The sequence below is a fragment of the Atractosteus spatula genome, chromosome 10 (assembly GCF_055471065.1).
Source record: "Atractosteus spatula isolate fAtrSpa1 chromosome 10, fAtrSpa1.hap1, whole genome shotgun sequence".
Lineage (NCBI taxonomy): Eukaryota > Metazoa > Chordata > Actinopteri > Semionotiformes > Lepisosteidae > Atractosteus > Atractosteus spatula.
The window spans coordinates 2,086,903-2,104,233 of record NC_142715.1 but is presented as its reverse complement, the minus strand read 5'-3'; the positions used below and the strand labels follow the sequence as shown (position 1 = coordinate 2,104,233).

At 41.5% G+C, this 17,331-nt stretch overlaps 1 protein-coding gene across 1 annotated transcript in view; it reads left to right on the top strand.

Moving 5' to 3' along the window:
* The first annotated feature begins 9,549 nt into the window (after window positions 1-9,549).
* LOC148824502 (scavenger receptor cysteine-rich type 1 protein M130-like) overlaps window positions 9,550-17,331 on the top strand; it is a 49,400-nt gene continuing 41,618 nt past the window's right edge. Inside the window, exon 1 of the mRNA XM_088926156.1 lies at window positions 9,550-9,583. Within this exon, the coding sequence (XP_088782282.1) occupies window positions 9,550-9,583 (34 nt within the window). The remainder of the gene's footprint in view (window positions 9,584-17,331) is intronic.

Genomic DNA, 17,331 nt, shown 5'->3' with positions numbered 1-17,331 from the left:
TAGACCACGGTACTACCTGAAAGATCATATGAGGAGAGGTGAAACAGCCCTAATCATACAAAATCAACAGACATTGTACAGCGTGTACTACTGTGTTTCAGTACATGAATATAATTATATCGTTATTAATTTCTTTAGATACGCGATTCCATATTATATTCCCTATTAATCAAATTCTAAAAGTATGCTTGTTGACTCCGGTATCGAGCTTATTTGTAGAAAAGCTTAAAACTACCACTTTTTATACACATGTTATTTCATGTGTTAGTTAAAGACTTCGATGCTTAAAATGTTTATGGAGAAATGAAATACTGGTGTGTATTTTTTCTTTAAAGTACCGAGACCAGCCATATACTGTGTGTTTATGTTCCAAAATTAATATCGTTTATGGCCTTCACACACGTTACAGTATGCTCCTATTTTTTTTATGCTCAGCTACTAAGATTTCCCTTCAGTGGAAAAATTCCATATAAATATTCAATACTAAGCAGATTAAAATGTGCACAGTAAAGTGATTAAATGATTTAATCTTTTCACTAATGACCAATACACCACATTATCTTCCATGTCGCATTAACATTGGAATGTTTTTTTTACAAGTGTCAAAAGAAGCGATACACAACCTGTCTCCTCTATAACTCTTCAGTTTACAGAGAAATTCCGCCAGAGCCTCACAACATTGTCCAATAATACTGTTCTTGTGTCTAATTTTTAGTTAAGCAGGATTTGAGCTACAGACCATAACAGACCAAAAAACAGGATCCACCTGCGATTCGGGTGTTAACAAAACGTGTTTACAAAGAAAATGAAATACAGTAATACTACCAGCTATATAGATACATAGATTTAGATATTTAGATCCTTAAATTAATATCATTATTAATTTCTTTAGATACGTGATTACATATTATATTCTCGATCATAAAACAGATAATTCCGGTCCTGGAATCTAACTGGCTGACACCCTTCTGAAACGTTACCATAATCTCTGGTATACGGACACCCCAGAAATTTGACTTTTTACTGTGTGATAAATTTTAAAGATTACTTCTTAGCATAGATAAGAAAGCGTAGATAAAAAAGCTTGGATTCTCATGTATCTGATACAAGTATTTTTGTGCTCTTGAGGATCCTTGTGATATTTTGAGCTCTGGTTGATAAGTGTCGCAGTTTAAATCATTTGTGTTGTTAGAAATTATGAAACACTCTGTTAAAAGCAAGGGAGTTTTTATGTCTGTTATAGTAAAAGAAAAAGCCTGACAAAGTAGGGCTTGGAGAGTTTCCAAGTGCTTGAACAAATGTGCTAAAGAAATGAACAATACAAGTCATTTATTCCTTTATCATATTGGCTAGCTAATGTCCTGTCCTCGTTAGTTAGATCAACGAAATGCTGTGGTGTTTGTCAATAAAAAAAATAAAAGTCTTTTCATTTAAAATGACAGTTAGAAAGAATGTGGACCAGCGTAATACTTTGAGTTTACAGCTTGTCCAAAGTCATTCATACTATTAGTAATATCTTCAGTAAAGGCTTTGATGCATAAAATATTTCTGCATAATTAAAATATTTATGATAATGGTAGGTTGCACAACTGAGCAATCTTGCTTTCATAAAATATACCAACTTTTTAATGACTGATGATTAACATGCTGTAATACACAGTTTAAATTTAAAAGCTCAAATGTTGTACATGAGAGGTTAAGCTTTATTGGCTCCTTTACAAGGTGATTCCAGATACTTTCCAGTATGACGTCAAATGACACGTTACACCGAGTGTTTTCATGTGACATGCCCACCACGGTGTACCGCGAAATACCCCACGCGTTTTGAATGGCTGCATCTGTACCTGCTTGGATAATCCAACTACCACTTCTGTTACTGCTGCTACTGCTGCTATTACTATGACCATGACTACAAATTCTAATACTAATTCTGATACTAATACTCCCGCTACTACTACTGCTGTCATTGCTAGTAATAGTGGTAAAAAACAGAGGACACAGCTCTCTGGACACTCTGTGACAGAGTGCTGGTTATTTTTCTTTCTTTTAATGAATATGAAATACTCCAATATTTCCCTCTACCCTTCTGATATGTTTGAGAGTGTGTATGTGATATGAATGAAGTGTGAATGATACTTACCTTTTTTTGTTTACCAAAAATCACTGCAGTGTTTCCCCCAGTGGAGTATTGTAATGTGTTGTTCAAGATGGCCACCCGTCACCTTTCCTGTTTGTAGTATCCCACAAATGATCTTAATGGGAAATGTTACTGGTGAGCCATCTATAAATAACAGATGTAAGGTTATTTGTTTTGTTTAAGTGGATATATACAGTGTTTACCCGCTTCCTGATTTCTTATTTTTTTGCATGTTTGTCATACTGAAATGTTTCAGATCATCAAACAAATTGAAATATTAGACAAAGATAACACAAGTAAGCACAAAATGCAGTTTTTAAATGAAGGTTTTTATTATTAAGGGAAAAAAAATCCAAACCTACATGGCCCTGTGTGAAAAAGTGATTGACCCCTAAACCTAATAACTGGTTGGACCACCCTTAGCAGCAACAACTGCAATCAAGCATTTGCGATACCTGGCAATGAGTCTTTTACAGCGCTGTTGAGGAATTTTGGCCCACTCATCTTTGCAGAATTCTTGTAATTCATTCAGGTCAGGACTTTGAGTAGGCCACTCCAAAGTCTTCATTTTGCTTTTCTTAAGCCATTCAGAGGTGGACTTGCTGGTGTGTTTTGGATCATTGTCCTGCTGCAGAACCCAAGTGCGCTTCAGCTTGAGGTCACGAACAGATGGCGGGACATTCTCCTTCAGGATTTTTTGGTAGACAGCAGAATTCATGGTTCCATTTACCACAGCAAGTCTTCCAGGTCCTGAAGCAGCAAAACAGCCCCAGACCATCACACTACAACCACCATATTTTACTGTTGGTATGATGTTCCTTTTCTGAAATGCTGTGTTACTTTTATGCCAGATGTAATGGGACACACACCTTCTAAAAAGTTCAACTTTTGTTTTGTCAGTCCACAGAGTATTTTCCTAAAAGTCTTGGGGATCATCAAGATGTTTTCTGGCAAAACTGAGACAAGCCTTTATGTTCTTTTTGCTCAGCAGTGGTTTTTGTCTTGGAACTCTGCCATGCAGGCCATTTTTGCCCAGTCTCTTTCTTATGGTGGAGTCATGAACACTGACCTTAACTGAGGCAAGTGAAGCCTGCAGTTCTTTGGATGTTGTTGTGGGGTTGGATGAGTCGTTGCTGCGCTCTTGGGGTAATTTTGGTCAGCAGGCCACTCCTGGGAAGGTTCACCACTGTTCCATGTTTTTGCCATTTGTGGATAATGGCTCTCACTGTGGTTCACTGGAGTCCCAAAGCTTTAGAAATGGCTTTATAACCTTTTCCAGACTGATAAATCTCAATTACTCTGTTTCTCATTTGTTCCTGAATTTCTTTGGATCGCAGCATGATGTCTAGCTTTTGAGGATCTTTTGGTCTACTTTACTTTGTCAGGCAGGTCCTATTTAAGTGATTTCTTGATTGAGAACAGGTGTGGCAGTAATCAAACCTGGGTGTGGCTAGAGAAATTGAACTCAGCTTTCCAAAGATGTGATAAACCACATTTGATTTATGTTTTAACAGGGGGGGCAATCACTTTTTCACACAGGGCCATGTAGGTTTGGATTTTTTTTCCCTTAATAATAAAAACCTTCATTTAAAAACTGCATTTTGTGTTTACTTGTGTTATGTTTGTCTAATATTTCAATTTGTTTGATGATCTGAAACATTTCAGTGTGACAAACATGCAAACAATAAGAAATCAGGAAGGGGGCAAACACTTTTTCACACCACTGTAACTGTTGTATGACTCTGTTAAAATGTATAAGTTTTTATGGATGGTTAAATACTTTATTTTGATCAAATTGCCCATCTCTATTAAATGTCTATTAAAAAATGTGAGCTTTAAGAGGATGGTCCTTGGAGAGGAGGGGCTATAAAAGGGACTGGGAGAGCTCAGTATGGAGAGGGTGCCTTGGAGGGAAGGTGTGCAGAGAGGACTCTTGTGAGGGTGTTTTTTTTTTGTTATCCCTATTTTGATGGCAATAAATCCAGTTTTGTTTGCATTTGAACACTGCTGTTTGGGTGTTTCTTTTCTTTTGAGCCAAACCTGGTCGCTTTGCAAGTGACAGTCTGGATTCTAGAAAGTGGTTCCATTCGCAAGCGTCTCTGGACCTCAACACCTGTTCATGTGTCCCTACTGTCAGACACACCAGTGGAGCCCAAGCCCACCTACACACACCTTCACACACACTGACAGATATACACCCACACAGATCCACACACACAAATACTACACACATTCACAGACATCACTATCAGAGTCTCCACACAACCATGCACTCACTGCTGTAACGGAAGCGTTCTTTCTGGACCCTATCCACACGACACAATCCTGGGATAAGTGAGGAAAACACGGGGGAAAATCATGCAGGGGTCAGGAATGAAAACAGAGGGCATGTCCATGGTGTGTGGGTGTTCTGGGTGGTGAGTCAGGGGCAAACAATCCAAAAGAGAGTCCAAAGGGAAATCCAAGACGAGGCAAAAGTCGAAAGCCAGGTAGTCCATCCAAGACGAAGACGAACACAATTAAAAACCGGAGCGGGATCTGGTGGAGGGTCGGGGGGGGGGGGGGGAAGGGGAGAATGAGACCAGATGTTACAGGTCCCGGACTCGCCTGGTATGGGATCCAATGCAGAGCCCGGAACAGAGTGAGCATCTGGCTTAAGTAGGGAGGCAGGAACAGGGAACAGGTGCACAAAATCAACACAGAAATGAAAGAGCTGTAACGCCCTTAAGGGGGAGGGGCTACAACCGTGACAGCCGCCACATTCCCACGCACTCTGTTCACCACAATTAACCTATTGTCCAACCACTTTTCACCTTTTTTCACTACCGCACCTCTCAAAGCTCATTATTGAGTTCTACTTGCCTGAGCGAAATCTTTCTCGCCGCCTGATTGTCTCGCCACTTTGGATTATGGATTTTGCTACTGCTTTACTACTAATACTAATAATAACAGTGATGCTATCACAAGAACTAACATGACAAAGACTGTTAATATTCTGACACTAACATTATCACTAATATTAACATGAATACTAGCATTACAGTTTTTTACAATACTAAGTTCAGTTTTTCAAAACTCTCTACACAAGCATGAAACTTGGCACAACTGTTCGTTTCACACCAAAATGCACTATCTGTTACGATCCCTGCCTCTCAGCAACGAAAGAGGCAGAAGAAGGCGTAGCCTTAGTTCATTAGTCCACCTATCAGTGTATGCTTTCAGCACCACACCTCCGTCTCATCTGGTATTTAAGCATTAGTCTTTCCCTACCTCCTCTCTCAGTATTGGTTTTCCGGTCTGGTCTGGTTCCGGTATTACGGTCTGGCTTTGGCTACTCTCTCCCTGTTTGGATCACTGGCTTCCCCTGGACTCTCGGCTCTCTCCTTTGGCTACGTTATTTGGATCACGACTTGTCTCTATCGGCTCCTGCAAGTGGGTTCACTACTTGATTTCGGTTTCACTGGCCGAATCCGTAACACTATCAAAACACTGCCAACGTGTCTCAATTTTGAGACAACTGCAAACTTTTTTATTCCAACAAGAATACTTTGTCCATCACGGCACAATGACCTGAAAAACACGAAAGACGGGTTGCGTTACAGTCGATGGTTTATTTTACGTCAGGCTCCCGTGTAGCAAACAATGTTGTGCTCTCGAATTTCTCTTTATTGTAATTATAGGTTTTTATTTGTTCTTTGTTTACACAATCTTTTTTAACACACTTACCATTACAAAACAGGATGGCACATGCTCAACTCTATACGATGAACCACCACAGTACATGCAAGAGGAAAAAATGGAAGACAAATGAAAAGTGACAAAAATGACAAAATGGTAGTACAGCAATATTGACATAAAAAACTGTACTGTAGTACTGAAAAAAAAAAAACTATCAGTTGCAGGTACAGTAGTGCAGGTTTTAGTCTCCCTGTTCTTCTTGTCACGATCACAAACCCCTCCTCTTAAGGGCGCTCCAGCCCTTCCTTGTTTGATTTATCTCCCGCACCTGTTCCCTGTTCCAGACCCTTTTCAGTTCCCCCTTATAAGCCTTAAAAGCCAGACGCTGACGCTAATCAGGGCTCTGCATTGGTTTCCGCATCATGCGAGCCCGGGACCTGGATGCGCCTGGCTCCGTTATGGTTTTAGCTTCTGTTCTTGTTCCCGTTCCCGTTCCCCCTGCAGGTCCCAACACGGTTCTGGAATTTAATCGTCTGTCTCAGATGGATCGCCTGGCTTTGGACTTTCACCCTGTTTTTGGATTTCCTGTTTGACTCATCCCTGGATTTTTTGACCATAATATGGTCTATCATGGTAGCTCTAATCTTACCAGACACAATAACTCGTGGTCTTCCTCTGTAGCGAATGCCACCAAGCATTTTAATTCCTCTCCCTCTTCTTCTCCATCGTCCGGCAATCTGTCTTTCACCCACTCCTGCGTTGCTTGCTGGGTCTATGCTGAGCAAAATCATTCCAAAAATGTCCTCTTTTTAGAAGATATAACACCTCCACAAATAACATACCGGGCTGTGAAGAGAGGCGATTCATAACAGCTGGAGAAGGAGAGTGACAAACTGATTAATACAATTCATTAAACAGACCAAAAATAGTTTACTTCACAGACTAATGCTTTACAAAGCTGATTCAGTGCGTCTCCTGGTTATATTTCCACTCGAGTTCTCGGTTCCACAGCTGGTCTGAGGAGTTAATTAGCTGTACTACTGTTATGAGGCTCTGTTTAACTGTGTATTTATAAGACTGTGAGAGACGTGTGAGAATATGTCCACTGAATCCAAGAGCTGGTGTGAAATCACACACAGACAGGTCTTCTTCCCACAGCTCAGAGCTATAGTCGGGTCAACTGTCACTATTGTAGACATTGGTCTGCTGCTGCTGAGAATCAATGCACTGATCAATTCTGGTGATCATTACATAAGTAACAATGAAAAGAAATAATCAGACAATTCTCAGTTCCTGACAAAGGAAGGAGAAAAGGGGGAGATGTGACATGAGTCCAGGCTGTTCTGTCTGATATTATTCATGTAGCAGCACTGATTGTCTGAATGTCCCCTGGTTCCGGATTATCAGGATAAAGAGAAGGATGGAGATGAGCTTCTGTCTGTTCAGGAGGTAGGAGTCTGGGTAAAGTACTGAGGGACCCAGAGCTCTGTGTGTGAGTCTGAACTTTGAATCTCACTGAGAAGAGAATAAAGCATTTTTTTTTTAGTTTGCCTCTGAGAAGTCTTTTCCTTTTGCAAAGTGATGTTACTATATCCCCTTCAGATACTCTGCACAGACTGTCAGAGCGAGAGGAGAGGAGAGAGAGAGATGGACAGATAAGACCACACACAGCGAAAGAGACAGGAAGGGGGAGATAGAGGAGAAGGAGCAGGAAGACAGTGCAGGTGTTCGAACACACTGTGTCCACAGGAGACAGGAGGCTTCTCTCAGCTGCTGAGGAGCTCAGGGCTCATGGCCACTCAGGCTCAGAGGATCTGGCAGCAGTCAGGTCTGAGAGCTTCTCCTCATACTGACACTGGAACTCTGAGAGTCAGGTCCATTCTGACAGGAACAGCCCTTCCTATTCAGCCCTGAAAGACACACTGAGAGAGCTGTGTGGGGAGAGAACCTGTTAACCTGTAGAGCACTAGAGCTCTGAACCCTGGGCTCCTCTGTACAACTCAGCTCTCTCAGCAACAGCCCCTCCTGTTCAGCCCTGAGATACACACTGAGCTGTGTGTGGAGAGGGCCTGTCACCCTGTACAGCACTTAACACTGGGCTCCCCCGTGTGTCTTCCTGTACAGCTCAGCTCTCAGCTGCCTCTTAACACTGAGACCCACAGCCTCACAGTACAGCCTGGCTTCCTGTGCTGGAAGAGCTCCGAGGAGCACAAACCACAGACTCACTGCAGTCTGACCTGCAGCTCAGTAAAGCTCTGAGACAACAGGCCATTTTCTAATAACAGAGGGGTGAAGAGAGTGTGCAGTTTTACCGAGCATGTTGTCACGTCATTATATTAAAAATTGTTAATTCATTATTTGTTGCTTTTTTCCACTTTGAAAATGACTCCTGCTCTTCTGCTCCTGCTGCTGCAGTTATTATGTTGAAGCTGCAACACAGAAGCTTAGTCCTATATTGTTGAACTAAAGAGCTTAAATAAAGCATAACTACTAATACTACTACTGCTAATACTGTTATTATTAGTACAGCTATTACTGTTACTATAGCTACTACTACTGCTGCTACCACTAGTACTACTTCTGTTACTACTACTGCTAATACTCCCACTATAAATACAGCTACTACTGCTACAATAGCTACTATACTGTAGCTACCCATCCAGCTGCTAATACTAATGATACTAAAGCTACCGTTACTTCTGTTATACTTCTGCCACTGACACTACTGCTACTACCAATATTTAACTGCTATTACTACTACCACTAAGACTAACTAGAGAAGGCAACCCGTGTCCTCGCTCTGTTCAGCCTGGGGGTGTGTCAGTATCAGTTCAGCTCCACTGTGCTGTTAGATAGTCTTAATCACACAGTCAGCTCCACACTTAGAGGCACTAGGGCCACAGCTGGAGGGGCTGGAGCATCTGTGTGGACTGGAGCTACAGTACACAGGGACAGACTCAGGGTCTGAGGGACTCAACTGGAAGAGCTGCTGTCCACCAGGCTCAGTACAGAGAGAAGAGTCACTGTTGGGCTTTTCTTTCTTTTTAAAATTATTTGGCTCCTGTACTGACCTGAGTGACCTCAGTGCTACCTTAATCACAATCTCTCCTCACACTAACCTTGACCAGGACCAGAAGACTCACAGCAGGACACCAGTCACTGGACACTGCCTGACATAGAGAGCCAGACACACAGGACCATATTCAGGACAGCAGTTACTGGAAACTTCTGAGTAGATAAAAATTGTGTTTTGTTTTTTTATTGTATATAATTGATTAACTTCATACAGATTTACAGTTATATTGCATAACTAGAATGGAAGATATAATTTAGTAACATCTGAGCTCTTCCTGCCCTTGCAGCACCTGCAGCCCTGCTGTCTGTATCTGTAACTGTATCTGTATCTGTATCTGTGTTTCCTCCAGTGAGACACAGAGCAGCTCCTGTATCTGCTCTCCCTGCTCTGCTCTCACTGTTGGGAGTGTCTTCAGGGAGAGGAAACAGTGATGTGGTTCTTATATATATGGAGAAGACTGAAAGGGCCCTGTCTGATTGGCTGTCCCGCCTGTGTGAGAGGTTCCTGCTCTCAGTCTGAAAAGGCATTGCTTGTGTGTATTTGGCAGGGCGGGAGGCTGCGTTGTTACTGGGGGTCCGTGGTGCGGAGCAGCAGCTCAGTTGCCCTGTGGGCTTAGGGGTGAAGACAGGGGTCTCGGCTGCACTCTGTGCTGACGACAATGGAGAGCTCCCTGTCCATCTTCTCTCTTGCCAGTAAGTGTCCCATTATTATTTCTCCTCCCAGCTTGGTCAGAAGGAGGCACTGATTCTGTTTCAGACAGACAGTCAGAATGAGCTCCAGAGGTTGTGTCATAGGTGGTTGGTGTTCCATTTTTTTAGGATACATTTGATGTATTACTGTCTGTATACTTGGGTAAAACTTTCTAAATTATTGAATTAATTTAACAGAGAATCAGCAGGAAAGCTTCCATGATATCAGACAATGTGAGGAGATAAGACAGATGTTGCTTTTATATTTTTTATATATGATCCAAGACATATCTACTTTGTTATTAATTCTAATTTAAATTTTCTGAGTATGACTATTTTCTAAAAGTCATTTTAAAGACACAAACCAAATACAAAAAATCAGAAAAGCTCAAAATAATAATATAATATTTCTAGTATTAGGAATTTCTACTCACTATTCTTTCAATTACGGATACTAATACAATTAATACGGATACCAATATAAATAATGCAGAAGTTGATCTTTGAATAGAGGTCTGGTTTTAAATTAATGCAGATAATGATTTAGTATATTTGAATGTGTAAAGTGTCTGTGAAATGATTTTTGTGTTGAACCTCTACAAGACCTCAGGTGTTAAATTCCAACTGCACTACTTAAAGATAACACAGATTTAACTTTATAGGAAGATATCAAAACATTACACAACATGCAACTACACATTTTATATTGACAAATGTATTTCATTTGACTTTATGTGTTATATATAAAATAATAATTCATCATTGTTTTATTGTGTTCTAGCCCTTTGCTCTTTTCACAGCATTTTGTAGCTTTTGAAAATAATACTAATTATATACAATTAGCAATGAACTAAATGTATATAATTAATTATTACATTGTTTTTATCAGTTGTCCAGATGTAGTTTTTTTTTCTTAAAACGCAAGAGAACAGTTAACAGAGCATTTAACTCCTGGAATGTAAAACAAAGCTAATTTATTAATGGAAGTGTTTTCACACAGAATATTTCAACATTCTTTCCTATTACAGCCCTGTGTAAAAACAGTTAAGACAAACACTCCTCGTTATGAAATGCAAGAAATGCATTACGGTTTATACCATTCAATTTATACTATGCTTTTGCATTTAATTATTATTTCAGTTTAGCTATTCTTTCAATGATAGAACTAGCTGTGGTATGAAAAGGCAGACGGATACCTTTGTTCACATTTAAAAAGTAAAATCTCCATGTGAAGGTCAAAAAACCAGACCTTGTAGTTTACTACAGATTTAAAGGTTAAAATCCACTGAAAAACTAGTGTTGGATGTCAGTAGAAATGCACTACATGTTAACCATGGTTAACCGCACAATTAATTATTCAACATTAAAGATAAGTAAGCAAAAGAGAAAAGCAGTAAGAGGAAAAAGGATCATGTCAGATTTTGATATTGATGTCATGGTGTCCACTCTTGTCATTTCTTTAAGAAACTGCCTCATCTTAGTTTTAAATGTGTTGCATGTGTTGCAAACCCTTGGGTTTGTGTGTCATTGTTTGTTGTGAAGAAGTTGTCTGAGTTGACTATCTCTCTGGTTTTGAAGTTCCTATATACTCGTATAAGATCTACTTGTAGCATTCTCTGTTCAAAAGATTCAGTGTCTTTAGGCTGCCAGTGAACAATATTCCTTAAGACAGAGATTCAGACCGTTCAGCATGTCTGCATGGACACAGAGAGACCTGACTGCCGAGAAAGGACAGGCTCAGTGTTCACAGCCTGGCCACAGAAACTGGACACAGACGAACCTCACTGTCTAGAGAAGATAATTCTGGGACCACAGCCTGGTCATAGAAATGCAACAGACAGATCTAGCTGTCCGGAGAAGACAGGGTCAGTGACCACAGTCTGGACATAGAAAATGGACACAGAGAGACCTGCCTGTCCAGAGAGGACAAGCTCAGTGACTACAGCCAGGCCATAGAACCAGGACACAAACTTTGCAGAGAAGACAGGCTTGGTGACCACAGCCTGGGTATAGAAACTGGACACAGACAGATCTCACTACCAGGGATGACAGGCTCAGTGACCACAGCCTGGTCCAAGAAGTTGACACAGACAGACCTGGCTGTGCAGAGAGGACAAGCTCAGTGACCACAGCATGGAAATTGAAACTGGACATGGTCAGACCTAACTGTCCAGAGAAGAGAAGATCAAATATCATAGCCTGGATACAGAAACCTGACACAGACAAACCTGGCTGTTCAGAGAGGACAGGTTCAGTGACTACAGCCTGGACATAGAAACTGGACACCAACAGACATGACTGTCCAGAGAGGACAAGCTCAGGGACCAAAGCCTGGATATAAAAATTGGACACAGACAGATCTGGCTCTGCAGAGAAAACAAACTCAGTGACCACAGCCTGGACATTGAAACTGGACACAGACATGGCTGTCCAGAAAGGACAAGCTCAGTGACAACAGCCTGGACATAGAAAATGGACACAGTCAGACCTGACTGTACAGAGAGTTTAAGCTCAGTGATTAGTGCTTGTTTTTAGAAACTGGACACAGACAGACTTGACTATCCAGAAAGGACAGGTTTGGTGACCACAGACTGATATTAGGAACTGGACACAGACCAGAGAGGTTAGGCAGACCTGATTGTCCAGAGAATTCAAACTCAGTGACAGCAGCCTGGAAAGAGAAACTGTCTAACAATGTGATGTAACAATATGTAAGACAAATTATGCTATACTTATTAAAATGTATATGTGTATATGTATATTTGTATTTGTCACAAAACCTCTAATTTGAACACAGCTCATGCAGATTTTTAAGACTCACAATATTAGGTGATAAATATTGCATTTATATTTGCCATTATATTAAGAGTTACAAGAAATACAAACTTAAAAACTTAAAATCTGAAGTCTTTTAAACCCCTATCGTATTCGTATCGTATCGTATCATGGTATGCCCAGCAGGTGTTTTTTTTTATATATACTGAGGGTGTAAAGAGTCAATCACACCAGATAAGCCCACAGGGATTTTAGGAAATTGTGAATGTCAAATTTATATTTAACATATTGTGATATATAAATTATTAATTGTTTTCAATATAGTATGCATATGAACTATTTTATTATTATTAATGAGTTTTTTTCAAGGTTTTAATTATAAAAAGAATATATTAGACATACCCTGACTCTCAGTGGTCATTAAAGATCACTAGGCATTTCTCGATAAGAGTTGTGAGATAGCCCAGTGTGCAGGCCAGATTTCCCCTCTCAGCCTTTACTGTGGCCTCTAAATTGTCCCCATGTATGTTTAGCTTGCACTTGCCCTGCGATGGACTGGTGCCCCATCCAGGGTGTACCCTGCCTTGTGCTCGTTGCTTGCCATGTAGGCTTTGGCTTCCCGTGACACCATATGGTATAAAGCAGTTTGGTAAATGACATGTCATAATATATATTAGGCATTATGTCAGCAGCCATATCACCATTCAACTTACAGCTAGCAACCCACTAAACGTCAGTAGGTGTGACCCTGGTCAGTACCTGGATAAGAGACTTCCTGGGAAAAACTAAGGTTGCTGCTGGAAGAGGTGTTAGTGGGGCCAGCAGGGGGCGCTCACCCTGTGGTCCAAGTTGGTCCTAATGCCCAAGTATAGTGATGGGGATGCTATACTGTAAAAAGGTGGATAAGACATAAAGCAGAGGTTGTGACTCCCTGTGGTCATTAAAAATCCCAGGGCGTTTCTTGAAAAGAGTAAGGGTGTAACCCCTGCGTCTTTGCCAAATTTCCCATTGGCCCCTACCAATTATGGCCTCCTAATAATCCCCATCTATGAATTGGCTTCATTACTCTGCTCTCCCCCACTGATAGCTGATGTGTGGTGAGCGTTCTGGCGCACTATGGCTGCCATCGCATCATCCAGATGGATGTAGCACATTGGTGGTGGTGGAGGGGAGACCCCCATTACCTGTAAAGTGCTTTGAGTGGAGTGTCCAGAAAAGTGCTATATAAGTGTAAGCAATTATTAGTGGACTGCGTCTGCTAGTTTTATTTCCAGCTAAGCTTTCAGTCTCACAGCTGGTCTGATATTTTCATTAACTGTATAACTGTTTTAAGACACTGTTTAACTGTATATTTATAAGACTCTCTGTGAGAGACGTGTGAGAGCAGCTGAATCCCAGGGCTGGTGTGTCAGGATTTCTGAAGGGGGGGGGAGTTGTTGGACCCCTGTGCAAAGTCGTGAGGAAGGGAGTTCGAGCAAAAGTAAATCCAAGATTCCAAGATTCCAAATCCAAGTCGTTAGGCAAGAGCGATGTCAAAAGTAGGAGAACCAGGTTGGGTAATGAAAGGAGACAGGTCGAGAATAGTAGAACGCACAAGAGAAAGCTGTGGAGGAGTTCTCAATAGTGAGCGTAGGTAAGCCGATGAAGAGTGTTTAAATATCGAAGAGAGAGACGTGGTTGGATAAGTAGTTCCTGGATGAAAGTGTATGGAATTTAGTATGTGTGGGAATGCCAGGGTGCTTACGGGAGAAGGTATGAGTCAGTTAAAATATTTCTGAAAGATCTTTGGAGGCAGACTTACGGTAAAGATGATGAATCAAGACAGTAATACTCAAGTGATGGAGGTCCGGGAAAGGGTTAATAGAAGCTTCTTGCTTCTGACCTGGAACAGAGCCCACAGCTGCCAGCTCAGTGACCCCTGAGCCCAGTTCACAGAGAGGAGAACCAGGAGCTCTTCTCTGTCTCTAAGAGGCTGGGAGGAAGGAGATAAAGGGGACATGTGACATGAGTCCAGGCTGTTCTGTCTGATATTATTCATGGTGCAACACTGATTGTCTGAATGTCGTCTGGTTCTGGATTGTCAAGAGTGAAAAGTCTGTCTGTGAGTCAGAGCTGTGAATCTGACTGAGAAGAGATTTTTGTTTATTTTACCTTGTTTTTTGCCAAGTGATGTTACATCCCCTCTAGATACCTCACACAGACTGTCAGGGTAAAAGAAGAGCAGAGAGAGAGATGGACAGATAAGAGCATACGCAGCGAAAGAGACAGGAAGGGGGAGAGAGAGGAGAAGGAGCAGGAAGACAGTGCAGATGTTCAACCACACTGTGACCACAGGAGACAGGAGGCTTTCCTCAGCTGCTGAGGAGCTCAGGGCTCATGGCCACGCAGGCTCAGAGGCTCTGGCAGCAGTCAGGTCTGAGAGCTTCTCCTCATACTGACACTGGAACTCTGAGAGTCAGTCTCCATTCTGACAGCAACAGCCCCTCCTGTTCAGCCCTGAGATACACACTGAGCTGTGTGTGGAGAGGACCTGCCACCCTGTACAGCACTAAACACTGGGCTCCCCTGTGTGTCTCCCTGTACAGCTCAGCTCTCAGCTGCCTCATCATACTGATACCCACAGCCTCACAGAACAGCCTGGCTTCCTATGCTGGAAGATCTCAGAGGAGCACAAACCATAGACTCACTGCAGTCTGACTTGCAGCTCCAGTACAACTCTGAGGAAACAGACCCATTTCCTAAAGACAAAGGGGTGAAGAGAAACTGCAGTTTTACTGAAAATAATATGTCCCTCTGTAAAATTATATTGCCATGTTACCAAACAAATATTTTCCATCCTGGCCAGGGATTGTTGTCTTAAATCTCTGCTGATAGGACTGATTGTTTCTAATTAATCATTTTGTTGTTTTTTCAAGTTTGAATCTGACTCTTCTGATCCTTGTGCTGCAATTATTTTGGTGAAGCTTTATAGCTTTACACAGTAGCTCTGCTATATTGTTGAATGGAAGAATTTAAATACAGCGTAACTACTAACCACTGCTGCTAATACTGCTACTATTAGTAGAGCTAGTACTGCTACTGCAGCTACTGCTACTACTAATGCTACTAAAGCTACTGCTTCTACATCAACTAGTAATAATAATAATAAGGATGATGATGAGGAGGAGGTGAGCTGTGTTCTCACTCTGTTCAGCCTGGGGCCGTATCAGTGTATCAGTATCAGTTTAGCTTTACTGTGCTGTTAAATGGTCTCAGTCACACAGGCAGCTCTACACAGAGAGACACTGGGTCCACAGCTGGAGGGACTGGAAAATCTGTATAGACTGGAGCTGCACAGGGACAGACTCAGGGTCTGAGGGACTCAAGTGGAAGAGCCGATGTCCACCAGGCTCAGTACAGAGGGGACAGTCACTGCTGGGCTTTTCTCTCATTTAAATTCTTGATCTGTGATCACAGCCACAGGACAGCTAGTTCTTATTCAGTCCACCTTGTCTCTGTATTTCTGTGCTGACCTCAGTGTTCTCACTACCCCCTTGAGGACAGGCTGTCCTCACACTGTCCCTGACCAGGACTAGAATACACTGCTGTCTCTGTGACTCACTGCAGGACACCAGTCACTGGACACCGCCTGACACAGACAGCAAGAGCTACTACTGCTACAGCAGCTACTGCTACTACTAATGCTACTAAAGCTACTGCTACTACAACAACTACTACTACTAATAACAATAATAATAAGGATTACACCTGAAGAAGGCTCCCCATGGCCAAGATGCTGTGTTTCCTTTCTTCTCCTTTCAGCATGGAATAAACCTATTACTTGTTCCTTTGCAGACTACGCATGCTGACGCAGCTACCCACCTGAACTACGACAGACAGTAAGAGACACACAAGACCATATTCAGGACACACTGCCTGAACTTTTTATTTCACTTAATAGATTAACTTCACATGGATTTACAATTATATTACTTATTTAGTACTACAGAGATTTTTTAGTTTAATATCTGATCTCTTCCTGCCCCTGTAGAACCTGCAAGCCCTGCTGTCTGTATCTGTGTGTTTCGTCCCGTGAGACACAGAGCTGCTTCTGTCTCTCCTCTCCTCCGCATTGCTGGGAGTGTCTTCAGGGAGAGGAAACAGTGATGTGGCTCTGATATATATGGTGAAGACTGAAAAGGCCCTGTCCGATTGGCCATCCCTCCTGTTTGAGAGTTTCCTGCTGTCAATCTGAAAAGGCAGTGCTGTGTGTGATTGGCGGGGCAAGGGGCTTTGTTGTTACTAGGCGTCCGGGGTACGGAGCAGAAGTTCAGTTGCCCTGCGGGCTCAGGTGTGAAGACAGGGGTCTCAGCTGTGCTCTGTCCTAACAACAATGGAGAGCTGCCTATCCATCTTCTCTCTCGCTGTCCTGGTGCTGCACAGCTCAGCCAGTAAGTGTAAAGTCTTCTCCTGTCCAGACAGAAAACAACAACTGCGATTAAAGATTTAAATGAAAAAGGAGTGAAAAAGTATTTTTGTAATAGTTTGGGTTGAAAGGTTTTAATGTTGTATTTTAAATTCAATTCTGTGGGATTTTATCCCAAATTATTGCAAATGATTTTAGGGGAGTCTGTGAAATAGAAAAAATAGTTGCTTTAAACAATTTTATTTTTTAATGGCTTATTAATGATAATAATTTAAGATCTCCCAATTTTCTTCTATAAAATTGTAATCAAAATTGTAATTGAATCAAAAAGTAATTGAAAAATGTTAATATTCTGTTTTAAATTCAGCTTTAAAGGTATTAATAAAAATCATAACCAATTGACTTCTGTCTATTTCTGCATGTGTGGATCAGATAAAAAAAACACAGCATTGATAAAATTCTTCCTCTGCCTTTGTACACCAACTTCAGCAGTTGTACATTGCCAGAGGAAGCATTTTATCTTCAGTCCATGTTTCAGTCCATAAACATTTATGAACTTTATAAGGATTTG